Source organism: Echinops telfairi, unplaced genomic scaffold (genome assembly GCF_000313985.2).
Source record: "Echinops telfairi isolate 266 unplaced genomic scaffold, ASM31398v2 ScPeMD7_7458;HRSCAF=8496, whole genome shotgun sequence".
NCBI lineage: Eukaryota > Metazoa > Chordata > Mammalia > Afrosoricida > Tenrecidae > Echinops > Echinops telfairi.
In genome coordinates, this window is record NW_022111358.1 from 35204548 (window position 1) to 35227889 (window position 23342).

At 56.3% G+C, this 23342-nt stretch overlaps 2 protein-coding genes across 2 annotated transcripts in view; both read left to right on the forward strand.

Moving 5' to 3' along the window:
• LOC101656382 (angiotensin-converting enzyme) overlaps nucleotides 1-4984 on the forward strand; it is a 20497-nt gene extending 15513 nt beyond the window's left edge. Inside the window, exons 19-24 of the mRNA XM_045299578.1 lie at nucleotides 657-880; nucleotides 1197-1341; nucleotides 1616-1714; nucleotides 3898-4020; nucleotides 4199-4386; nucleotides 4539-4984. Coding sequence (XP_045155513.1) covers nucleotides 657-880; nucleotides 1197-1341; nucleotides 1616-1714; nucleotides 3898-4020; nucleotides 4199-4386; nucleotides 4539-4768 — 1009 coding nt within the window. The 3' untranslated portion in view covers nucleotides 4769-4984. The remainder of the gene's footprint in view (nucleotides 1-656; nucleotides 881-1196; nucleotides 1342-1615; nucleotides 1715-3897; nucleotides 4021-4198; nucleotides 4387-4538) is intronic.
• Nucleotides 4985-9330: 4346 nt separating this feature from the next.
• Nucleotides 9331-20802, forward strand: LOC101656494 (angiotensin-converting enzyme-like protein Ace3). The gene is made up of 14 exons (XM_045299478.1): nucleotides 9331-9565; nucleotides 10184-10320; nucleotides 10681-10839; nucleotides 11042-11129; nucleotides 11299-11442; nucleotides 12133-12336; nucleotides 12437-12534; nucleotides 12616-12788; nucleotides 13042-13265; nucleotides 13395-13539; nucleotides 14664-14762; nucleotides 15311-15433; nucleotides 19822-20006; nucleotides 20459-20802. Exons 1-14 carry the CDS (start codon nucleotides 9331-9333, stop codon nucleotides 20800-20802), a joined length of 2358 nt encoding a protein of 785 aa, XP_045155413.1.
• The last annotated feature ends 2540 nt before the right edge of the window (nucleotides 20803-23342 follow it).

A 23342-nucleotide genomic window follows, 5' to 3' on the forward strand; every position in this document is an offset into this window, starting at 1 on the left:
ATCTTGCAAGCTGAAGCAGGGAACTGCTAAGGCAGCTGCACCCGATGCCACCATCACAAAACAAGAGACCCGAGAACTAGAAAGGCGAGGCTCACCACCCATTTATCCCTCTGCCTTTCAGTTAGCCCCACATGTGATTATCGGCCAGGCTGGCACAATTAACTAATTCACCTCCCTCCTGTGATAAGAATGACAGACAATGGCAAGGACCTGAGCTGGGTGGCTCTAAGAAGAACCTCTTGCCATGAAACTGGCACAGAGAAGGTGGTCCACGAACAGGCCAACAGGGGAGCGGTGGAACTTGGTGGCTTGGAAGCCCTGCAGATGCCTTCAGATGCCTTTTCAGTCCTGTGAACTCGGGGTGCATGTGCTTGCCCGGATTGGACTGGAGGACATGCAAAAGAGCAGACATACTGTATCTTCAGGAAGCCCCAGGCTTAGGAGAGAGAAGACACAGGAAACCACAGGACCCGTTCCAGAAAGTACTGCACTGAACATAACCGAGGGCCCAATGCCCCCAGAGCAAGTCTTTTGTGCAGTTCAAAAGCACCATGGGCAGTGTGGGCTCGAGTGAGTTATTCCAGAAAGCAGGGTGAGGTCAGCTGGGCTCTTCCCTGCCCCTCACCCATGACACCCACCCCCCTTCACGTTTCCAGGATCAAGCAGTGCACCACGGTGGGCATGGAGGACCTGGTGGTTATCCACCACGAGATGGGCCACGTACAGTATTTCATGCAGTACAAGAACTTGCCCGTGACCTTGCGAGAGGGAGCCAACCCTGGCTTTCACGAGGCGATTGGGGATGTGCTGGCCCTGTCCGTGTCCACCCCCAAGCACCTGCACAGCATCAACCTGCTGAGTAGCGAGGGTGGCGGCTACGGTGAGAGAGGGATGGGAGACTCTGGGGAGACTGAGGACCAGGAAGGGGTGGCCAAGATCCGGTTGGAAGAAAGGGGGGGATTTGGTGACCCAGGGGCAGAGGTTTGGGGCAGGTGGTAGGTAGCAAGGGGGCCGCCAACATGGTGATCCTGGGAGGATGGAATACACAAACCATCCAAGAGGTGGAAAGAGGCATGCGTGCGCACCCGCGCTACACACACACACACACACACACACACACACACACACACACACACAGCTATCGGGCCAGCAGGAAGCGGGAGCCCATCTGATGGCTGTGCCCTGTGCCCTTGCAGAACATGACATCAACTTTCTGATGAAGATGGCCTTGGAGAAGATCCCCTTCATCCCCTTCAGCTACCTCGTCGACGAGTGGCGCTGGAGGGTGTTTGATGGAAGCATCAGCCAGGAGAACTACAACCAGGAGTGGTGGAGCCTCAGGTTCAAGAATGCTTCTGGCGGGCCGTGGGGTGGGGGGTGGGGTGGCGCTCCTGGAGGTGGTGCACTCTGTGGGGGTCTGTGTGCCCAGACCTATGAGTCCGTGGGCAAGCCAGTGAGCCCACGTCTACCTGTGGGAGAGTGTGTCTGTGTGCCTGTGGTAACAGGAGCTGATGGAGGGTGCGTGTGTGATGTCTGTGTAGATGCCAGGTCAAAAATACTCTCCCAGCTGGTTTCTCCCCCTTCTCTCCTTCCATTGGGCCCTCCCCCTCAACAGGCTGAAGTACCAGGGCCTCTGCCCACCAGTGCCCAGGTCTCAAGGCGACTTTGACCCAGGGGCCAAGTTCCACATTCCTTCAAGTGTGCCCTATATCAGGTAAGGGGGAAGCAGGGGGACGGTGCCTGGAGTTTATCATTTACCATAGGTTCGCTACTCATCTTCAGGAAGAAACAAAATTACTCTGCACCATCCACCTCAGCAATGAAACACTTTTGTCCTAAAGTCCCTAATCTAGGATAAATTGTAAAGTCCCTAATCCAGGATAAATTGTAGGCATCTGCTTGTGCAGCCCCTGTGGATCATTCCAGCAGCCCCAACAGGCAGGGCCGCCCACTTTGGGGGACACTGATTTAGACCCTACAGAGCCCTGGTAGCATAGTGGTTACACATTTACCTACCAGCCATTCCCTGGGAGAAAGACGAGGCTTTATTCTGCTGTAAAGAGTTACAGTAAAAAAAAAAAAAAGAGTTACAGTCTCGGAAACCCACAGTGACAATTCTCCCTGTGCTATCGGGTCCCTGTGAGCCAGAATTTACTTGATGGCAATGAGTTTAGTTTGGGTTTTGATTTTGGGGACTGGTCACCCAGTCCAGTCCCCTGGGGAGCCTGGCCACAGGCTGCAGCGATGCTGGCCTGTTGGTTCTTTTCATATGATTAGAGTCCCAGGCATCCAAAGGGTTGGAAACAGAAATGCCACCTATGAAACTTGCCAGTGGTTGCCAGTCCACGGCTGGGCTGCTCACACTGACCAGGCCACATGATCACACCTTGACCTAAACACGGCTCCATTCCTTTTCTAAATGGAATTCTCAGTACCTGTCCAAATATTGTAGATATCGCCTGTGACCTCTTTTTAATTGTACCTGAAAAGACCCTTCTGTGCCCTAAAACTCAGGTGTAGCAACCCAGTGTTGTTAGGGGCATGGTTCTCAGGGACAGATTTAGGGTCAGACAGAACTGGGTTCAAATCCTTTCTCCACGACTAGGTTTCCTTGAGCAAATTCCTCAGTCTCTGTGAGCACCTGTTTGCTCATCTCACAGTGAACTTGGCTAACAATACCTGTGCTGTAATATCTCCCCACGGGTTACCTTCTTCCCATAATGCCTAGCACATAGCATGCTGGGGAAACGGTGGCCTTTGTAGTGCTCAGAGCAGCCGCCTTCCTCAGGTGATTCCAGAATCTGCGCCTTCCTGGGAAGCATGGGTCTGAGGACACCCCAGGGCACCTGGACCACAGATCGCAACCTTCCCAGGAAGCACCGTGCAGAGGGTGTCAGGGCCACTTCAGGCAGGCTCTGGTGGCTTCTAGTCATTCTTTTGGCCTTCTGGAAATTCACGGGGAATTCTTAACCATGCCCACCCTGCTCTCCCAGCACCTGACACAATGTTGGCATGCAGTCGAGCCCTAGCGAAGCATTATGGGAAATTCTGCCCTTGAGGGAGTCAGGGAGAAGCACTGGGGAGCAGCGGTGGGCCCCTGCGAACAGGTCTGGCCCAGAAAGCACTCCCAGAAGGTGCACACCCTACTCCCAAGATGGTTTCTGGGGTTCCCAGCCGGCCCTCTGAAGCCCTTGCAGATGGGATGGTTCACCTCCAAGCTTACTGGACGGTTCTCTAGGTAGGGATAGACAGAGGCTTTCAAAAAGATCCCACCAAGGAGGGAGGGGGGAAAATGAGGAGCTGATACCAAGGGCTCAAGTAGAAAGTAAATGTTTTGAGACTGATGATGGCAACAAATGTACAGATGTGCTTGACACAATGGATGGATGAAAGGATTGTGATAAGAATTGTACGAGCCCCCAATAAAATGATTTTTTCAAATCCCACCCAAAAGCAAAGGTGCATTCCAAATTCTGCCCAGCAGCCTTTGCAAAAGCCCATTGGCAGAATGCCCAGGCCCTACATGCAAAGGGGGAGTCCTGAGCGTCCAGCTGCCCCAGCCTTTGAGGGATTATTCCAGGCTGGACCAGATAGTTTCTACGGGGGCATCCCTGCCGCCTGGGGGCAACAGAGGTTCATTTGGACTGGCTTCTCCACTCAGATACCTGGGCTCTCCGGGAAACCCAGTGCAGGGACCCCAGCAGCCGACCTGAGTCCTCACTGCCTCACCACCACCACCACCCCTACACTCCTGATCCTGGGAGCCCGCAGGGTCCACAGGGGCTTTCCCGGACACCCCGACTACAGGGCCGTTGGGGACGCTGGCTCGGGTGTGTGGGGTGGGGGGCTGTCACAGGAGAGAGGGGCTGGGGCTCAGTGGCCCTCTCTCCACCCCAGGTACTTTATCAGCTTCGTGATCCAGTTTCAGTTCCACGAGGCGCTGTGCCAGGCCGCTGGCCACCAGGGCCCCCTGCACAGCTGTGACATCTACCGGTCTAAGGAAGCAGGGAAGCTCCTGGCGTGAGTCACACACAACACATGCACACCCACCAGCCTCGCTGCACCCCTGTGGGGGCCCCAGGTCGTCCCTCCCCACTCCTGCCTCCAGAGGCTGCCCAGGCCTCTGGATCTCAGAGGGGCGCGGAGGGTGGTCGCTGGGCCTTCTCACCAGCCCTCCTGACTCGCCCCCCTCCACCAGGGACGCCATGAAGCTGGGCCTCAGTAAGCCGTGGCCGGAAGCCATGCGGCTCATCACCGGGCAGCCCAATATGTCAGCCTCCTCCATGATGAAGTATTTCCAGCCGCTGCTGAACTGGCTACTCACGGAGAACGGGAGGCACGGGGAGAAGCTGGGCTGGCCGCAGTACAACTGGACGCCAAACTCGGGTACCACCACCCACCCCACCTCCAGCCCCAGGCCCAGGCCCCTCCCGAGCCCAGATGGCGGCGGCAGAGCAAGGACGGGGGAGCCAGACAAGGACCCCTAGCCCTGCCCAGCACCCTGCCCAGCACCCTGCTTCTCCTTGCTTCCCGCCCAGCTCGCTCTGAACCTGCCCCGCTGGACAGCGGCCGTGTCAACTTCCTGGGCCTGGACCTGGAGGCGCACCAGGCCCGCGTGGGCCAGTGGGTGCTGCTCTTCCTGGGGGTCGCCCTGATGGTGGCCACCTTGGGCCTGACTCAGAGGCTCCTCAGCATCCGCCATCACAGCTTCCACCGGCCGCACCGAGGGCCGCAGTTTGGTTCCGAAGTGGAGCTGAGACACTCCTGAGAGGGACCAGAGGGCCATTGGAGACGGGGCTGGGGCACCTGCCTCCTGCCCCGGAGCCCTCCTCGTCTGTCTGTCCGTCTGTCCGTCCTCCTGGACTCCAGCCACCCCCACCCTTGAACCCACCCCTCTCCTGTGTCCTGACGCCCAGCACCTAACGCAGAGCCCCCCTGCCCCCCGCCCAGTCTCTGTGAATGCAATTAAAGACCCTCTTCCGCACTGAGTCTGTCTGTCTGAGGGGGGCTGGGCACAGGGGCAGGCCTGCCCTCGTGCCTCCTGGCAGTCCGTGGAACACTTTGGTGGGTGGGTTTCTTTATTCCTGCCCAGAGACGAGCCCAGAAGAATGGGCCCCAAGCCTGACTCACCTCCAACCCAAGTAGCCACTGGGGTCCAGTATGGTGGGCAGAGAGCCAGCGGACGCCAGGGAGCATGTCAAGAGCAGATAGGATCCTGTACTTGAGACTCCACACTCTGCTCTGGCCTGGCCCCTTTCTGACTCCCTGCCTCAGGGATGCCAGGGCCCCAGAGGGAAGATGCTGGCTGTCCCCTAGTGGTCTGAGGGAGTGCACCCTGCTCGGCTTGCCTCGCTGTGGGTGTGGAACTGGCTTAGGTCACCTAGGCTTCTGCCTGCTCCTCTCAACGTCACCCTCTAAGGTCAGCAGTAGGGCCAAGTGGGCAGTCTCCCCCATGGAACCCCCGAGGCACTGTCCTCAGGGTCCCAGGGCCAGGCCCCGACCCTGAGTCTCACTGCCAGGGTGCCCTCACTGGAGCCTCTGGCTGTGCCTGCCTCCCCCCACACCCCCAATGCCTCCAGCATTCACCTGGAGCCTGTCCCTCGGCAGGGAGGAGCGGGGTTGAGGGAGTCATTTTTGAAGAGCGTTATAACTTGTATCAACACAGTGTAAAATATTTGGCAGCTGCAGATAATATAAACCCTCCGTCTCCGTGCCAAGAGGAAAGCACCTTTGGTGTAAATTCTTCGTCTTTTTCTTCCTGATACGTATTTCAGACGGGACCCGGTCATGGCAGGATGCACGTCCATGTCTCAGGCAACGGGACTGGATGTGTTTTTCAAATATTTCAACACCAAGCCTGGAAGGCGGTCAACTGGAAGGGGTCCCTTTTCTTCTACCATCAGCCTGTCCCCCCACCCCTCCACTCCCTTTGACCCTGAACCTCCTCCTGACTGCTGGTGCCTTGACCCTGGCTAAGCCTACCCCCCCAATCCTGGAGCCCTCCAGCTACCTCTGTGTGTGATTTATATCCATGGGGGGGAGGACGGGGGTCTATATTCGTGTGTGTGTGTGTGTGTGTGTGTGTGTGTGTATGTGTGTGTGTGTGTGTTCAGGTGTATCTGTGTCTGTCTCTCTGTAGATGTATGTATGTGTCTGTGTGCTTGTGTGCCTGTGTGTGTGGCTGCAGGTGTGGTTGTGCAAGCTTGTGACAGGATGTGGAGTGGAGGTTTTTTTTGGATGCGCAAGCGGGTGGATATTGTTTACAATTTGCTGGGACAATGTAGTTTATAAACATGTCCTCTAAATGGCTCTGCTATCAAGCCAAACAAAGTTTGATTGTTACCTTATTCCCTTTCCTGTGTTTGTGAACCACCCCCCAGGGGTGTGTGTGTGTGTGTGTGTGTGTGTGTGTGGTGTCTGGCTGGCTGTGGGAGCAGTGACAGCGTGAGTCACGAGGGTCCACAACAGAACGAGCTGCCTGGGGCAGAGAAATTTCACATTCGGGGGGGTGAAGGGGCGTGAAGCCAGCTCTTCCCAAAGGTTGCCAGCTGAGGCCTGAGGCCTTTTCCAGGCTGTGCCAAGTGACCTCTCCTCAGTGGCCAGCAGCTCTTTCCCGCATGGCCCATCGGTGGCTTGGTTGCCCCTCACTCGCTGCCCACCTCCAGACCCTGCCCTCCTATCACGTGAGTGAGTCCCGTGGCTCTGGAGTTGGCTTGAGTCAGATCCCACCACCGCACATAACTATCCGTGTGCCTCGACCAGTTGAATTTTCAGAGCCTCCGGGTGATTCCTAGCGCCCCCTCAATGATGTCTGTGCAGACTAGATAGGCTGCACTAGCCATCCGTAGTACCTCGTTCTCTCTCAGAACAGGTGCGTCAGCTCCTGATAGGGATTGGTTTATGCCACCCCCACCCTTCAACCATCTCAGCTGGAAGCACTTGCCAAGACTAAATCCAAACTGAAGCCACTGTCGAGTCGATTCTGAGGCGCCGTGAGCGAGCCCCTGGGCAGAGGAGAGCTGTCCCTTAGGGTTTCCAGGGTCACCATGGAAGCTGACTTGCCACATCGTTCTCCCTGGAGCCCCTGGGCGCTTTTGAACCACTGACCTTGTAGTTAGCAGCCCAGTGCTTTGTGCCACTCCGACTCCTCAAACCAAGACCAGCTCCCTCTGTGACAGAGAAGAAGCACCAGAGTGGCTCAGTGACAGAGACATACCTTCCAGTAACTTCCCCGTGACACCTCCCTGCACCACCGGCTGTTCGTTCCAGGAGCACAGTGAGTCTCTTCTGCTCGGAAAAGGCCCGGCCATCAGTCTTCTCTTGGTGGTTGTCTCTGCCCATCCTCTCCAGCCTCTGTCGGCTTCAGGGACTCCTGTCCGACCGAGTTGCAGCTTTCTGATCTGTCCTCCACAGGTCTCATCTCGTTCTGGGTCCTCCGCTCCAGGTGATTGCCAGGTGGGGGCCCTGGGTCCCAATTTTTCTTCTGCTCCTCAACCCACTGCTTAGCCTGTCTATTGAGGGAGGGGTTTGGGTTTCCTTATTTAATAACGGTGTCAGTCCAGATGGACTAGAGAAGCAAATTCATAGACACTCATATGTGTATAATCAAGAGCTTTATAAACAAGAGCAATTGTATATTGAGAAAACATCCCAGCCCAGTCCAGATCCAGTCCATAAGTCCGATATTAGCCCATATGTCCGATACCAGTCTATAAAGTCCTCTTCAGACTCAAGAACACATGCAATGACGCCGAATGCAGGAAGATCACAGGCCAGTGGGTGGCAAGTCTTGTGGATCCAGTGGTGGTGGAAGCATCTCAATGCTGGGGTGGGTCTCCGTGTGGCTCCTCCAGCTCCGGAGCGCTACCTCCATCAATGTAGCTCCATGTGGCTGGTCAACAGGAATGTCTCCCAGGGAGTGTGTGTCTGGCCTCCAGGGAGCTATTTATCTTCATTGCACCTCCAAATGAGGTCATCAAGCTGCGACCTGATTGACGGACTAGACCCCACCCCTTCGCAAGTTGACAGATTATGTTAATGCCACAATAACTATATATATATTTTTTATTTCTAGCATCTCGATTACTTTTCCAAACCTCCTGTGTTTTCACAAGGGTCCATTCTTGCTCTGCAGATGCCCTTCCTTCTCTGGCTGAGAGGCTTGAGTTTTAAGCCCCTTTCCGGTTAATCCCAGATCTGTCCTTCTGCAGAGGGTGCTGCCACCATTCCATGTGGCTCAGCCTCAGCAGAGGCCGTGGCACCAAATCGGGTGGATTTTCAGCCCCGCCTTCACTCGGCTCCATTTCCTCATCTGTGACGGTGGGGGTGGGGGGGTTACGATCACAGACTCACTTCACAACTGTGCCCCTCCGACGTTCCCCAAGGGCTAGCAACTGCCCAGTCAGAGTGGCTTATCATGATTGTCCCTACACTTATCATTGGGTTTTCCCCTACGCTTGGGAAGGTTAGCCTGTGAGCCATCTTCCAGGGGAATAGCCTGCTGCAGGGTCCCGGACATTTGGAGATGCCTCCGGGGTCTGTTTCATGGTTGCCTCTGGCGAGGCCCCCTTAGAGAAGCCATCTCCCAGTTCCCAGCTCTATCGAGGTGCTACTTCCAACCATGAGCACCAATCCACAAGCCAGCCGGCACCAAGACTGCATCCCTTTGGGCCTGGATGGACTTTACCCTTCCACAGGGACCACAGACACCCGCCCCCCCCAATTCTTCGTTTCTCGTATCCAGAGAGCCCCTTTCTTGCTTCCCAGCTCAGTTTGGCATTCTGCGTTTTAAAACATCAGACAGCTTGTCGGTATGTGCTTGAAGCATGAGTGGACCATCCCTAGGAGCCCCACTGAGTAGCCTAACAAGAAGTGTCACACATGTTTTTCTTGTGTTTTCAGTATAGTGTAAGGTGACCAGACATCCCGCTTTTGGCGGGACAGTCCCAATTTTTAACAATTTGTCCTGTGTCCCGTGGCGTTTTTTAGAAGTCCCGATTTTTGGAAAGAATGCACAAGCTAGGTTATATGGTTTTCAGCTGCCATGTGGCTATTTTGCAAGGATATGAGTTTTATCAATGGTGTCCCGCTTTACCAATGTGAAAATCTGGTCCCCTTAGTATAGTGTGGCCCCAGCAGATCATATTGTGAAGGTGATTTTGGCCATTACTCTGACTGTGAAGGTAGAGAATGGGGCACGATGTGGGCAGAGACCATTTGAGGAAGGTTACGTGAAGGAGCCCCCGATAGAGGGAGTTTGGGTGTTGGAAGAGGGTGTGCCTAGAGAGGAGACTCTAAAGTTGGAACAGATGGAACTGGAGGCTCCCCAGAATGTGCCAGATTTCTGGGGAGTCCCCAAAGGCGGCTGTCACCAAAGGGTACTCACACCAGGCTCAGGTCCCCATGGACACGCTCCCTGAATGGACAGTGCCCTCCACACCCTGTGGCTGGGCCAGGCTGACCAAACTTCTGCCCGTCCTGTGCAGCCTTCGAGCCCTGTGCCCCGTCTTGATGGCACGCTGGTGGCAGATGCCCTCATACAGGAGAGAGAAAGATGCTGAAAAATGTGAGCACAGGAAATCAAGTCAGACGCACCGAGTCCAGAGACCCAGTGATATCACTTCTATCCATCCATCCCTCCTCGCCGCTCAGAGCTGACGCCAGCCTGCTGCGCCTCATCATTCCTTGACCAAGAACCTGAGCGGCTGCGATCCCTGGAGAAGCAAGCCACGTGATCTGGAACAAATTCCGGCCTAAACGTCAAAATCCTGGATTCTCTTGGCTCTGCTGTTACCTAGCTATGGGAACCAAGCTCAACCGCTGGACCATTCGGAGCCTCAGTCTCCCTGCCTGTAAAATAGGGATAGTTGGACCAGAGGCTAAGGTGAAGCTGCCCAGTTATGACATTCTATGGCAAGCCCTTTGGCCCCTGATGTCACAATATGGAGTCAGACCCTGATTGGCCAATAGACACACGCACCTCTGCTCTTCTCTTGGTCATGGGCAGAAGATGGACTAGCCCTGGATCTTTCCTACTTGTGCTCCTCTGTTTCGGACAGCTCTTGTCATGGCTCAGGACCGAAGATGCTCACATCCCAGGTAGGGCTGGGACCCGAAGGAGCACAGGGGACTGGCTGAGGCAGGTCCCTCCCAGGTCAGCATGATGCCTATCTCCTTCCCACAGGTTTGTTCTACAGAGAGAGCATCGCCGTGGAGTTCCTGAAGTTTTATGAAAAAACAGCCCAGATGGTGTGGAACGAATTCAGGGAGGCCAGTTGGAACTACGTCACCAACATCACCCAGAAAAATCAGGAGGAGATGGTGTGGTATCACCTCCACTCTAACTCTGCTTCTAGATCGTATCAGGGGTCCTAGGGGAGGTGGGAGACCATGCCCTCTGACCCCTATTCAGAATCGGAAGCCCCCAAAGGACATGCCAAAGCAGACTGAAAACCCCTGGCCTCTTGGTGATGCCTAAACTCTTTCTCGAGCAAGGATCTCTTGCTTCTTGCCCCTTGGGATGCTCACGTCCTTGGTTGTGGGACCCAGACTCTCTCCCTGCAAATCTCCAAAGCTTCAAATGGGCCTGAGGGCAGATGGGCGGGTGTTGCCCTGGAGTTTCAGATGGGGCCCTCGTCCACTCGGGGCTCTCTGGACACACCTGGTGACTCTCTTCCCCAGCTGCACAAGGATATCGAGAGGTCCCAGCACACCCTGTACTTCGGCACCAGGGCCCGCCTCTTTAACGCCACCGCTTTCCAGAACCCCATCATAAGGCACATGCTGAGAAAGGTGCAGCACATGGGCAAGGCGGCCCTGCCCGCGAAGGAGCTCCGGGAGGTGATGGACGGAACCCCAGGCCTCCAGGCACACGCACCCCCTCCCCAGGGCGAGTCTGGGGCAAAAGGGAGGCCGGGAGGGGCTGGGGGTCGGGTTGGGGGGCTGGGGGGAGGAGGGAAGCAGAGGCCTCCGGAAGGTGGGGTGAGTGCTGGGGGGGGACCCGAGGGAGCAGGCCTGTCCTGGGTGACACCTGCTTTCCCAGTACAACAAGATCCTGACCTACATGGAGACAATGTACAGCATGGCCGAGGTGTGCATGCAAGAAGGGCCCTGCCTCTACCTGAAGCCTGGTGAGCAGCCTGAGCCCCGCTCCCATCCCCACCCCTGCCCCAGCCCCCCCCAGTCCCTTCCCTTCCGGGCCTCCAGGCCCCTGGCTTCTTCCTCCCTTCTTGAGCTGGGAAGACCTACACGGACGTGGGCACCCGGCAGGCTCTATCCTTGACCTCTTTCCCGGCCCAGACCTTGAAGAACTGATGGCCACCTCCCGGGACCAGAAAGAGTTGCTGTGGGCCTGGCAGGGCTGGAGGGACGCCACGGGCCGCCCACTACGCACCACCTTTGAGCGCTACGTGCAGCTCAGCAACAAAGCTGCCAGGCTCAACGGTGAGGCCTTGCCTAAGCAGACACGGCCCCAGAGCACCACCGAGGAAGGGGCTGACTCGGAGGCTGCTGGCTGACATCGGGGTCGGGGTTGGAGTCGGGGTCAGGGAGCAGCCCAGAGACGGTGTTCAGGAAGCCTGCCACCAGCCCTGGACAGGCATGGCCCATCCTGACGGCCCTGGTACACAGTGACACAGCACCGGTTGAGTACGGGCCCAGGTGGGGAGGAACTGAGGCAAGAAGACACAGGAGGGGGCTTGGCCTCAGAGCGAGAGACACACCCCTTCAAGTAACACCCCCCACTCCCACCCCCGCATCCCATCACCACTCGGGCTGGGTGCCAAGAAGGGGCTGCAGACAAAGCTCCACACTCGCCCCAGGGCTGGAGGGGACTGAGAGCAAGAAGTCCAAGGCTGGGCCCCGGGTCTCTGGTGGAGGTCAGAGGTTGGAGGTCATGGGGGGGGTAGGGCTCCCGGAGAGGCTGTGGCCCAGAGAGGAGCTCGGATGACTGGCTCTCACCTGGTGTTTTTCCATCCCTGATCAGATCCCACCGGGCCAACAGGCCAGGGAGAGAGTGTGCCCATTTCACAGATGAAGATGCGGAGGGGTCTGGGGGGTGAAGGGGCATGGCTCTATCACTTGCCCGCAGCCCGGGGCGGTGGGCGCCTGGTGGAGTCCCCTCTGCTGCCCTAGGTTACAGAGACATGGGGGCCTTGTGGCGCATGGAGTACGACGTGGAGAACGAGGCCAGCGACCTGGAGCACAGCCTGGAGCAGTTGTTCACGGAGCTGCAGCCGCTCTACCTGAACCTGCACGCCTACGTGCGCCGCGCCCTGCACCGCCACTACGGGCCCCAGACCATCAACCTGAGGGGGCCCATCCCTGCCCACCTCCTGGGTAAACACGGGGCTGGGGCCAGCCTGAGATGTAGGCTCTTGGTCATCAGTAAGTGGGGAGGCCTCTCCCACTGCCTCTTAGCCCCGTCCTCTCCCCCCAGGGAGCATGTGGGCTCAGTCCTGGGTCAACATCTTAGACCTGGTCTTGCCCTATCCGAAGAAGCCCCTGGAAGATGTCACCAAGATCATGAGAGACCAGGTCAGTGCTGGGCCTTGACTGCCCGGCCCCTCCCTGCCCCTGGGCCCTCAGTCACTCCCCATGCACCCCATCTTCCCATAGCACTGGAAGCCCCAGAAAATGTTCGAAGAGGCTGAAAATTTCTACACCTCGCTGGGCATGCTGCCCCTCCCCACCGAGTTCTGGATCAAGTCCATGCTGGAGAAGCCGGTGGATGGGCGGGAGGTGGTGTGCCACGCCTCTGCCTGGGACTTCTACAACGGCCACGACTTCAGGTGCTCACCGCCCGCAGGCACGGCTCCTCGCCAGCCCCGTCCACTTTCCATCTGTCTGCCTGTTCTGGGGGGTGTGGACAAGGGGAACAGGAGAGGCAGAGAGGGAGAGGGTTGGAATATGGTTGTCTGCAGTGGCCAATGCCTTCTGGTCTCCAGCCCAACCACCCGATCCCTTAGCAGCGTCTGAATAGAGAATTCTCTCACTGTCCCCAGGGCAACCCCATGCTCCTTGACCCCTGCCCTTTAACCCTAGGATAAAGAAGTGCACTGAGGTGACCATAGAAGACCTGCTCTCCATCTTCCACCAGATGGGCCATATCCAGTACTTCCTGCAGTACCAGAACCTCTCTGTGATGTTCCGCGCAGGAGCCAACCCAGCCTTTGAAGAGGCCGTGGGGTCAGTGGCCACCCTCTCGGCCTCCTCCCACAACCACCTGCTCAACATAGGCCTGCTCAGCTTCCAGTACCAGGACTCAGGTGAGGAGGGCCAGGGGACAGTGGGGAGGGCAGCCAGAGCCTGAGGCTGGAACTAGGGTGGGCTGGGGCCAGCGCGCTCCAGGCAGGGACTGAATATCCTGTCCCTGGCTGCCCCTGCCCCCTCCACAGAAGACGAGGTCAATTTCCTGATGGGCATTGCCCTGGAGAAGGTCGCCTTCATCCCCTTTAGCTACCTGGTAGACATGTACCGTTGGAGGGTCTTTGACGGCACCATCCACAAGCACATCTACAACCAGGAGTGGTGGAGCTTCAGGTGGGTCCTGCCCCTGCATCCCCGCCCTCCCCCTCCCACCCCAGGTCCTTCTCCTGGGTGGGCAGTACTTTCAGGCCAGGCCCCGGGGAGCCCCGCAAAGCTGCAGATGGCTGCCGCTCTCTTCTCAGAGTACAGTGTGGGCTGTTGGCTGTTGCCAGACAAATACCTGTGTGTTGAGTGGTAATGCAATCCAGGATCTGCATGAGGCCTTACTTTAAACATGCTCCCAGCACTGCGGAGGTCTCCCACCCTCTCTAAGCCTCAGTCCCATCCTCTGGGCTCTGCCTGCCCCCACGTAGCTGGGAACCTCACATGGTGATCACAACTGGGCCTGTGCAGGAAGGAATCACTGGCCACCACACAGAGCCTCCTGGGAGCAGGGCCAGGGAAAGGGGTGTCTGGGGTCTGAGCACCTTCCTTCCAGTGGAAAGAGACCCCACGGGAGAGAGGCAGGGCTCTCTGCTCCCTCTTGCCTACTGCCCCAACACACATAGCCCCCCAGCCTCCCACTCAGCATCCTCAGACACCTCCCACAGCAGAACTGGCTGACAAAGGAAGCCCCCTTGTCCTGCAGCGTTACCCCTCATCCCACATCCCACTTCCAAGCCTCCCCATCACCCCTAGCAACGGCTCCCTCTCCCACTGTCACCCCCTGGCCCTGGTAGTAACCACCAAAGCCACCCAGGTCCCTGCATTGGCCTGTTGCAGCTATCCACTAAGCATGGGGTCACACCATCACGGTCCTTTCGTGACTGGCTGAGCAGGTCCCACTTAAACTGACATGCAAGGGCTTGCGGGAGACCGTGCACGGTGCAAAGTTGACCTGCGCGCTCGGCTGCTCACTGAACTGTGGGACAGTGGAAGTCTACCCAGAGGTGCCCGGGAAAGAAAGGCTTGTCACCTGCCTTCCTTAACCCCCCCCCCCCCCACTGAAACCCAATAAGCCCAACTCCTCTGATGGACATGGGCTTGACATGAGTGGGAAGGGACCAGACAGTATCTAGTTTAGGGTTGGGGGTCACAGTGGGTGGGGGGAATGGGGGGGGGTGCGGGGCCTGTGGATAGTAAAGGAGACAGCACTTCGAAGGAGGCAAGGCAGCCGACCAGCTTGCTTTTCCTTCCAGGTTGAAGTACCAGGGCGTGTGTCCCCCCATGTCTCGGTCAGAAGACGATTTTGACCCGGGCTCCAAGTACCACATTTCTGCCAGCATTCCCTACATTCGGTAAAGGCCTGGGCCCTGGCAGCATGGCCAGTTTGGGTCGGGGGGTGGGGGGTGGCGGGGTGGAGGGGGTGTTTGCAGTAGGGGGAGGGCTAGGATGTCCAGAAAGGTCTTGGTTCCAAACCTCCCCCTCCACACATCACCACCACCACCTCCCCATCTCTGCTCGGTGGGTTGCACACCCCTGAGAGGCCGCTTCCCCACCCTCCAGAATCCTTTGGGCTTTTAGACTAGATCCTACGTGGAGGGCAGAGCCTATGGGAAGATTCCACAGTCTCTCTGCTTCCCCCTAGGAGAGGGCAGGAGAGAGAAAGGCCAGGGCTGAGATGACTAAGGTTCAGAAGGCTGGAGAAGGAAGCCAGCCCTCTGGAGTTTTAAGGTCAGCCCGAGGTGAGGCCTGATCCAAGGAGCCGCCGGGGCTGCAGAGACTGTCCTCTGCCCAGGCGGTGACTGCCGACCTGGGCCCACCTGCACGTCACAGAGCCACTGCAGGTCAGCGCTGCATCCCGCCCAGTAGCCACTCCCCAGCCGGCCCTCGTGTTTGCCCGCAGGTATTTCATCAGCTTGGTGCTGCAGTTCCAGTTCCACGAAGCCTTGTGCAAGGCCTCCAACCACGTGGGCCCGCTGCACCAGTGTAACATCTACAACTCCAAGAAGGCCGGGAAGCTGCTTGAGTGAGTGCCCTCCTTCCCGCGGGCTCTTCAGGGTCCTGCCCCTCCCCGCTCCCAGGCCCCTCCCCATAGCTGCCAGTCAGGCCCCTTGAGCAGAGCCCAGCGGAAGTTCCTCCTGGGGCAGATGGAAGTCTCTCCTATCATACAAGGAGCCCAGGTCCTCTAGTGCAGCCCCAGTGATCAGAGAACTCCCTCCAGGGAACACGCGCGTGCGCACGCATGTAACTCAAAGTGTCCCGGATGAGGAGGCAGCACTAGAGTCCTGCCTCAACCTGGGCTCCGACTGGATCTGAGTATCTCCACTCTCCGCCTGTCCCCCCACCATATAAAGCGCTTCCCTCTGCCCAGGGCGCACTTTGCTTTTCTCCTATCTTCTTGGAAGTTCCCAGATCTGGCTTCGCCTTGACCCAGGTTGCTTTCACACAAGCTTCTTAGCCGGCTGTGTTCCACTTTGACACTCTGGTCTTTTTTCCCTGCACTTGGGATCTAACCCATCCTTCCCCTAGCTATCTCTGCGGGGTTGATTTTTGGTCTGGAAGCAGACTAGGAGAGGGGAGAGGCTTGAATTTTACTATAGATGCTGGGTTCTCTTTTTGGGTGGGGAGGGTGTATCTTGTTACTTGGGGTGGGGGCTGCTTGTTTTAGTAGCTCACAACTTTTCAAAGTGAATGGTGTTAGAGAGCCTCTAACAAATCACCACAGGTCCAGTCGTTGCAATTGTACGACGATAATAAGTAAAGATTATAGTAAAGTCATGGAGAACATGAGACATAGAAGAGATTGGAATAATGGAGTCAGACACATTTCATAGTAGCATGCTCGCCTCAGCCCCACTTGGTGGTCCACGTGGAAAGAGCTGGGCCCCGTTTACTGCTAACCAAGGCTTATATCTACTTAGGCAGGCGTGATCACAGGTAACCACACATCACAGGAAGGGGATGAGCTGGGGTGTTGTGTGCACATAGGAAGGGGAGGGACTAGGGGAATACATGTCATAAGAAAGGCGGACCCTAGACTCATGATGGTGGCCTAACCTTGTCACCTTTGAGTGGGCTTGACCTCCCTGGGCTCCCCTTCAGGGAAACAACTTACTACTATCCTTATCAGAAGGGAGTGGGCCCTACTTATTGTGGGATAAGCAGTGGTGACTGCTTGCTCTAGATGGCTGATAACCCTTAGGGAGAATGACCCCTGATCTACTTCTGATGACCTCCAAGTATATAGTCACTTGCCAGGTGTAGCGAGCAGCTAAGTTTGGCGTATATTTGGCGGAGACATCTTGGGAGAAATCCTCCTGTTTCCCACAGTTTTCCACACCATTTTACAAATGATGAAACTGAAGCTGTGAGGTGAAGTGATTGTCGCTCACCCAGTAAGTGGTAAAACTGTGCTTCGAACCCAGAACTGGTTCCAGAGCACACTATCTGGTATCCCATGGCCTCTCACCAATCAAAGGAGGGAGGTCCTGGTGAGATTAGACTCAGGTCTACCAGCCTATTGCTTTTTCACCCTTTTACCCCCTAGGGGCTTATCTCGGTCAACTGTCTGGAGTTGAGCCTCTCTGAGTGGTGTAGTGGTTCAATGTGGGGCTTTAGTCCACAAAGTGAGCAGTTCAAAACTATCAGCCGCTCAGTGGGAGACAGAAGGGCACTTTCTACTCCCCTGAAGAGTTCCAGCCTCAGGGACTCACAGGGACAGCTCGACCCTGTCCTGGAGGGTTGCTATGAGTCAGCATCCGCTCGATGACAGCGGGTTTGGGTGGTTTTGTGTGCGTGAATGTGTTGAACATAAGGACGCTTTGATGCTCTCGGTTTCCACTCAGCGGTTCTCAACCTGTGGGTCGGACCCCTTTGGGGGTCGGACGACCCTTCCACAGGGGTCGCCCGATTCATAACAGTAAAATGGCAGTGATGAAGTAGCAACTAAAATAATTTTAGGGTTGGGGAGTCACCACAACATGAGGAACTGTATGAAAGGGTCGCGGCATGAGGAAGGTTGAGAACCACTGACTGACCTGGTTGGCCCCATGCCACGTATTCATTCACCAAACACCAACTAGTACTTGTGCAGGTGGGGACCAGCCAGCCCTGTGTGTCTGGTCCACCAGGGGGCAATGTCGTTGCTGTGAGTCTGAGTTTACCTCCCAGAGACACTGAGCCGGACTAGAACGGCCTTACCAGTTTTCTAGGCTGTAATCTCTACAGAAGCAAATCCCCAGGTCCTTCTCCCAAGGAGCTGCTGGGCGAATGCCAACCAACCTTTGGACTAGAAGTCAAGCTGTTAGCCATTGGCATCATTCAAGGGCTCTTCTCTTGCCTAATGTAGCTTATAACTTGATTTTTCTACTTCCAACTCTTCCTTCTAAGCATGATTGCCCTGGGTCAGCCTCTGGGCTGCTTCTGCTGGGAATGGCAGTTGACTTGGGCCTGAACTAAGTCCCCCAAGTCCCCCTGCCTCATCCAGCCAGCATGGTGGGACTGGCCTTGCCCGGGGGTCACATGGCTGCCATCTTGGTGTGGGGACTCCAGGTAGTGCTCAGTTGCCATTCTCTGACCCATTTGCAGCCCTCTGACCACCTGTGCCACCCACGTGGGTGATTAGCTGGGCTTTGTCACACATCTTGTCTCACCCAGCCAGAAGGAACTTCTCTAACTAGGTAGATGCTCAGTGATCCAAACTGTCCCCTACTAGGTCCTGTCTTCTTCCTAGTGCCCAGCATCTGAAAAGATTTTTCCTCTTGCCTAAATCAGTTGTGTTTTGCTTTGTTTGAAACTTGAGAACCTCTCTCTCCCTTTCTGTAGGATCTTAACTCTCCCTGCCCCACCCTACCCCCAGTGTTTTCTGCTAGAAACCAGCTGACTGGTCATTCTCCCACCTCATTCTTCCCCCATCGTTGACGTGTGTGGATTAGTCCTTGGAGTTTCAAAGCTCTCTTTCACCGTCATTGTGTAGCTTCCTCCTCACCCAAAGGAAAGATGAGATGAATGGGCCCATGTTACTAATGAGAACGTTGGTTGTCTGAGGGTGATATTGGGTTTGAACTTGGTTGGCCCACACTTTGACCCCTGGGCCTCTAGGGCTCGCCTGTCTCCTGGCTGGATCTGAGAACAGGTTGAGAAGGATCCATATAAGTCACTGCTGCCTGCTCTGGGGAACCTGGGTGGAAGAGCCTGAATACCTTGCTTCAGTACACCCCTATCCTACAGTGGTTAACCACCTGCCACCAAGCCACAGGTGTGTCTTGAGCTAGCATTTGGCCAGTTCTGCAGACAGCATAAGGAGCTCTGGTGGCACAGTGGTTATGTGTTGGGCTGCTAACTGCAAGGTCAGCTGTTGAAAACCACATGCTGCTTCTTCAGGAGAAAGACCAGGCTTTCTACTTCAATAAAGTTACAGTCTCAGAAACTCATGGGGCCAGTTCTATCCTGCCCCATAGGGTCACTATGAGTTGACATCGGTTTGCTGACAGTGAGTTGAGTGGGCAGTGTACGGAGCATGTGCCCTGCTCGTTTGCTCTCTAATTCTCCCAAGCATGCTTTGCGAGATGAGAAAGGGCTGAAAGCTGCCCCTGCTTACTGTCATTGAGTACCTTATGGGAAACAGTATCTCAAGACTTTCTGCCTATTTGTGTTTAGGAGGACCCTATAAGAATTACAGTAACCAAAATAATGATTACTATTAAATCTACTGCCATTGAGTCAATTCCAACTCACAGTTATACCATAGGACAGAGCAGAACTGCCCTGTTGGGTTTCCCAGGTTAAGACTCACTGGGGGAGCAGACAGCCTCAGTCTTCTCCCATGGAGCTGCTGGTGGGTTTGAACCGATGACCTTGCAGTTAGCAGCCTACTGGTAAATAGCTATGCCCCCAGGGTTCCAGTTAATGATTATCATTAAAATGCTAAGACTACTACCATCAAGTTGATGCCAACTGATAATGACCCTATAGGACGGGGGTAGAACCGCCCACGTGACTTTCTGAGACTGTGACTGTTTACAGGAGTAGAAAGCCTGTCTTTCTCCCGCAGAGCCACAGGTGGCTTCAAACTGCCGACCTTGAGGTTAGAAGCCCAACGTGTAACTGCTATGTCACCAAGGCTGCTCAACAACGATTAGTATTAGCAGTGATTATTTCTGGCCTGTATACAGTGCTTCCACTCTTGTGCTTATCATCACAAGAGCACGGTCAGACTCTCACCCCCATTTTATGGATATGGAAACTGAGGCTCAGAAAGGTTATTTACTCAAGCGTGTGTCCGAGCTCCGAGCGGGGATGGAAACCCAGGCCTGCCTTGTTTCACACCTCGTGAATATATTCACTGTAATGAGCTTGCAAAGCCGCAGATCAAGGTTGGGCGTGGGTACCTGACTGCTGTACCTCTTCTTCCAGGGAGGCTCTAAAAGTGGGGTCTAGTCAGCCCTGGCCAGAGGTCCTGAAGAGGCTGACTGGGGAGTCGCAGTTGTCTGCAAAGGCCTTACTGACCTACTTCAGGCCGCTGATGAACTGGCTGGTCACTGAGAACGTGCGGCACGGGGAGATCCTGGGCTGGCCAGAATTCAGCTGTAACTTTGAAGGTTTGATGATCTAGTCCTGGTCCAGCCCCAGCCCCTGTCCAAACCCCTACCCCAACCCCATCTTCACCCCCAGCCCATCTATGACCTGGTTTGAACGCACAAGGCTGCTGTGGTACCTCAGCCAAGACCCTCAGCCCCAGCCCCCGGCTCCATTGATTGCTTGGACAGTGTTACCAGCTTGACAGCCAGGCTGCTATCTGAGCACAGGGTCAGCATCTTGCCTTACACGGAGCCACTGGTGGGCTCCTTGGGGAATGACGTCCTATCTGCCCCCATCTCCTCCTCCTCTTCTTTCTATGCCTCCTTCTAGGGCCATGCCCTCACTTGTGCTTTGGCAGTAGGTGCTTCAGGCTAAGGGGAAAGACCAGTGGAAATCCAATCTCGACAGCCCTAGGGAGCCCTGGGCCCCTCCCTGGTGCCACCTACCCTATGAGCCTCCATGTCGCCCACAGAAAGAGAGAAGGAAACGGTGTCATTTCTGGGTCTGGAGCTGGACGCTGAGCAGGCCAAGATAGGGCAGTGGGTGCTGCTGGTCCTGAGCCTTGTCATGGTCCTCACAATCCTGATGCTGGGCCACAGGGTGTACAAACTGTGCAATCGGACCACGGCCGGGGACTCTGGGGTCTACTTCCTGGGCATGCTCATGGAGCCGCACCAGGCTGCCCAGGGCCAGTGGATCCTGCTGGGCCTCTGCCTCATTCTGTTCGTGTGTATCATTGGCCTGATCATCAAGAACTTCACCCAGCATAGCAAGAAGCCTCCGTGGATGATAGCCGAGTTGTGGAGCCATCCCTAGACACCCAGTGAGACTGGTAAATTGGGGAGGGGGAGGAGGAGGGTGGCCCAACCAGAGACAGCTGTGGGACAGAGGAGGAGACAGCCTGCATGCGCCGGGTGGGTACAGTTAGGCAGAGCTGGCTCTACGTGGGGCTGGGGTTTGTTTGTGTTAGCAAACTCCTATATACATATGCAAGGCCAGGTGTACAAGCCACTGTGATTCCATGTACACCCTGATCAGCCCCACCTCCTCCTCCCAGGGCCTCAGGAAGCTTCCAAACCAGCCTCCAGCCAATTTGCTCTCAGGACTGGCACTTCACACTGCCTTGGTTTCTTCGGGAGCCCTGGCCGGTGGGCGCTGGGCTGGGCTGGGCAGGGTTAGATAAAGGAATCCCCTTCTAAAATGTGCTCCAGTAGAACCAAACGTGCCTTTAGGTCCCTCTGTGCCCAGCTGATGAGCACCATGTTTTTGACACCGGCCCACACAGCCCTCTGCTAGTGCCCTGGCCCCTCTCAGGTCGGGCTGCGTCATCGTCATCCAGCCCCTAAGAGCCCCTGAGATGCACGTAATAACCTGACAAATTGTCCTGTGGCCCGCCCCGGCCTGGCCCAGGCCCTCCCAAGTAGAGACAGTGGGTAGCTGGGCAGGGATCCAGGCTGGATTAATGATTGACTTCTTTAATATTTAAACAAAGCTCATCTCCAGCCACTCCAGTCCGGAGATAGCTCTGTTCAACACACACCTGCTGCCTGGCCCGTTGCCCCGGGAATGGAGCAGGGCAAACAGCACCTTTCCAATCTCCCTGGGGGAGGGGCGGGGGAGGGCTGCAGAGGGACCTCTGGGTATGAGTGCTCTAAGAATAATACCTGGGACTGGAGCCTTTGCCAGTGGGGTCTGCCGGCCATAGCCACACCATGCCCAAGCCTGAGGGACCCCCAGTAGTTCCTGGAGGGTCAGGGGGGGATTTGTAGGGAGGTAGTATCCTAGCAAGCACCCACAAAAAAGGGGTATCCAGGAGGAGTTTGGGATACGGGAGGTTCTGGTTTGTGCAAACGGCAAGGTTAGCTTTTCAAATCTACTGGAAGGTCCCTCAGAATGACCTGACAATCGCTTCTGTAAGGCCACAGTCCAGTGCAGTTTCACTGTGAAACCCACAAGGTTGCCAGGGGTCAGAACAGACTCCATAGCAACTGGACCAGTGTGGGTGTGGGTGTGGGTGTGGGTGTTTCCTGTGGGCGGAGCTGAGCCCAAGCACGGCCACTGCAACCCCAGTCTCCCCAGGGTCTTCATTTGATGCCTCCTATTTTGTTGTGGCACAAGGTCCCTGTCTGCCTGTTACTAGTTGATAAGGCAAGGCACATGCCGCTGGGAACTTGCCCACCTGTGTTCCCCTCCCCCGCTACCCCCAGCCCACAGGGGGACTTGGAGAATGTTTGAATGAGCAAGCGCATGGAAGAATGAGCAGCGTCCTGCCAAGTCCCCCTTCAGAGCTCAACACCCCAGCGCTGAACCCAGGAGAAACAGCCCCACCTTTCCTCCACAGCCAGCCTGCCCTTCCACACACAGGGGCAGCCAGGACACCTCTGCCCCTAGGAGGCCACATTTGATGCTCTCCCATACCCCTGGGCACTGCGGCCAACGAGGAGGTCCCCACAAGGCACGGTGGCTCTTGAGGCAACAGCGTACCCGGCCCCCGGGGCTCCAGCAAAACTCTTACTGAGCCTCCTTGCCCTCCTCCCCTCCCCCACTGGCCATTGTAAAGTTTATTTCACCAGAATATTCTTTTATGCCTAACTGCCTAAAAACGTGGCTTTTGGCACGTCGAATCATCATCAATTAAATCTAGCTGTTGGAAACGGCATCCCTTTCCTCCTACCTCATTTGTTTTGTCAGTCTCTCTGACTCTGAGCCTGAGCCCCCACTGCCTGGTACCCTCCCTCCTCAAAGGCCTGGCCTCACTGGTCATTGGACCCTCGGCAAACTTCAAGCCATGCGATACCCAGCGAAGAGTAGTCCCTTCTACCCAAGAAACCTCCTCCCCAAGGCCGTCCCCTCTCCTCATCTGCTCCTGGGCGCAGGTTCGCGGGCAGCACTGGACTGCTGTTATCAGTGGTCACTGGCTAAGAGGTGGTTTTAAATAGAGTCTCCTTCCCCGAGAGGCTAGGTGTGCTGAGAGCGCTCCGGCTCTGGTGGAGCCACTTGATGGCTTCTTTCTCCTTCTGTGCCTCCGGGTACACTCCTTCCCCACCGCCTGGAAGGGAGCTTTATGTGGGCACGGGGCTCAGGCGCAGGGCACTCGGCAGAGGCGGGCAGCCCTCATGGGCTCAGCAATCAGAACCAGAGGGAGAACACGATCTCCTGAGACACCACCACCCCCCACCCCGCCCCCAAGTAACTCCTTCTGCCGCCCGATCCCCTGCCTGGCTGGGAGAGAGGGGGAGAGGGCCCGAGGGCTCCAGCATTTGGGACCACAGAGGAAGCTTTCCAAAGAAGACCGGCCTCCTGCCAGGCCCGGGACCCCCGCCCCGCCCCTAGGGCCCGCCCCCTAGGCCCCGCCC

Excerpts from the sequence above, each read along its gene's own strand:
- LOC101656494 (XM_045299478.1), top strand. The coding sequence starts at position 9,331 with ATGTGCCAGATTTCTGGGGAGTCCCCAAAGGCGGCTGTCACCAAAGGG. Across the intron at positions 9,566-10,183 it reads AGAGAAAGATGCTGAAAAAT|GTTTGTTCTACAGAGAGAGC; the intron begins GTGAGCACAGGA and ends TCCTTCCCACAG. Across the intron at positions 14,763-15,310 it reads GCCAGCATTCCCTACATTCG|GTATTTCATCAGCTTGGTGC; the intron begins GTAAAGGCCTGG and ends GTTTGCCCGCAG.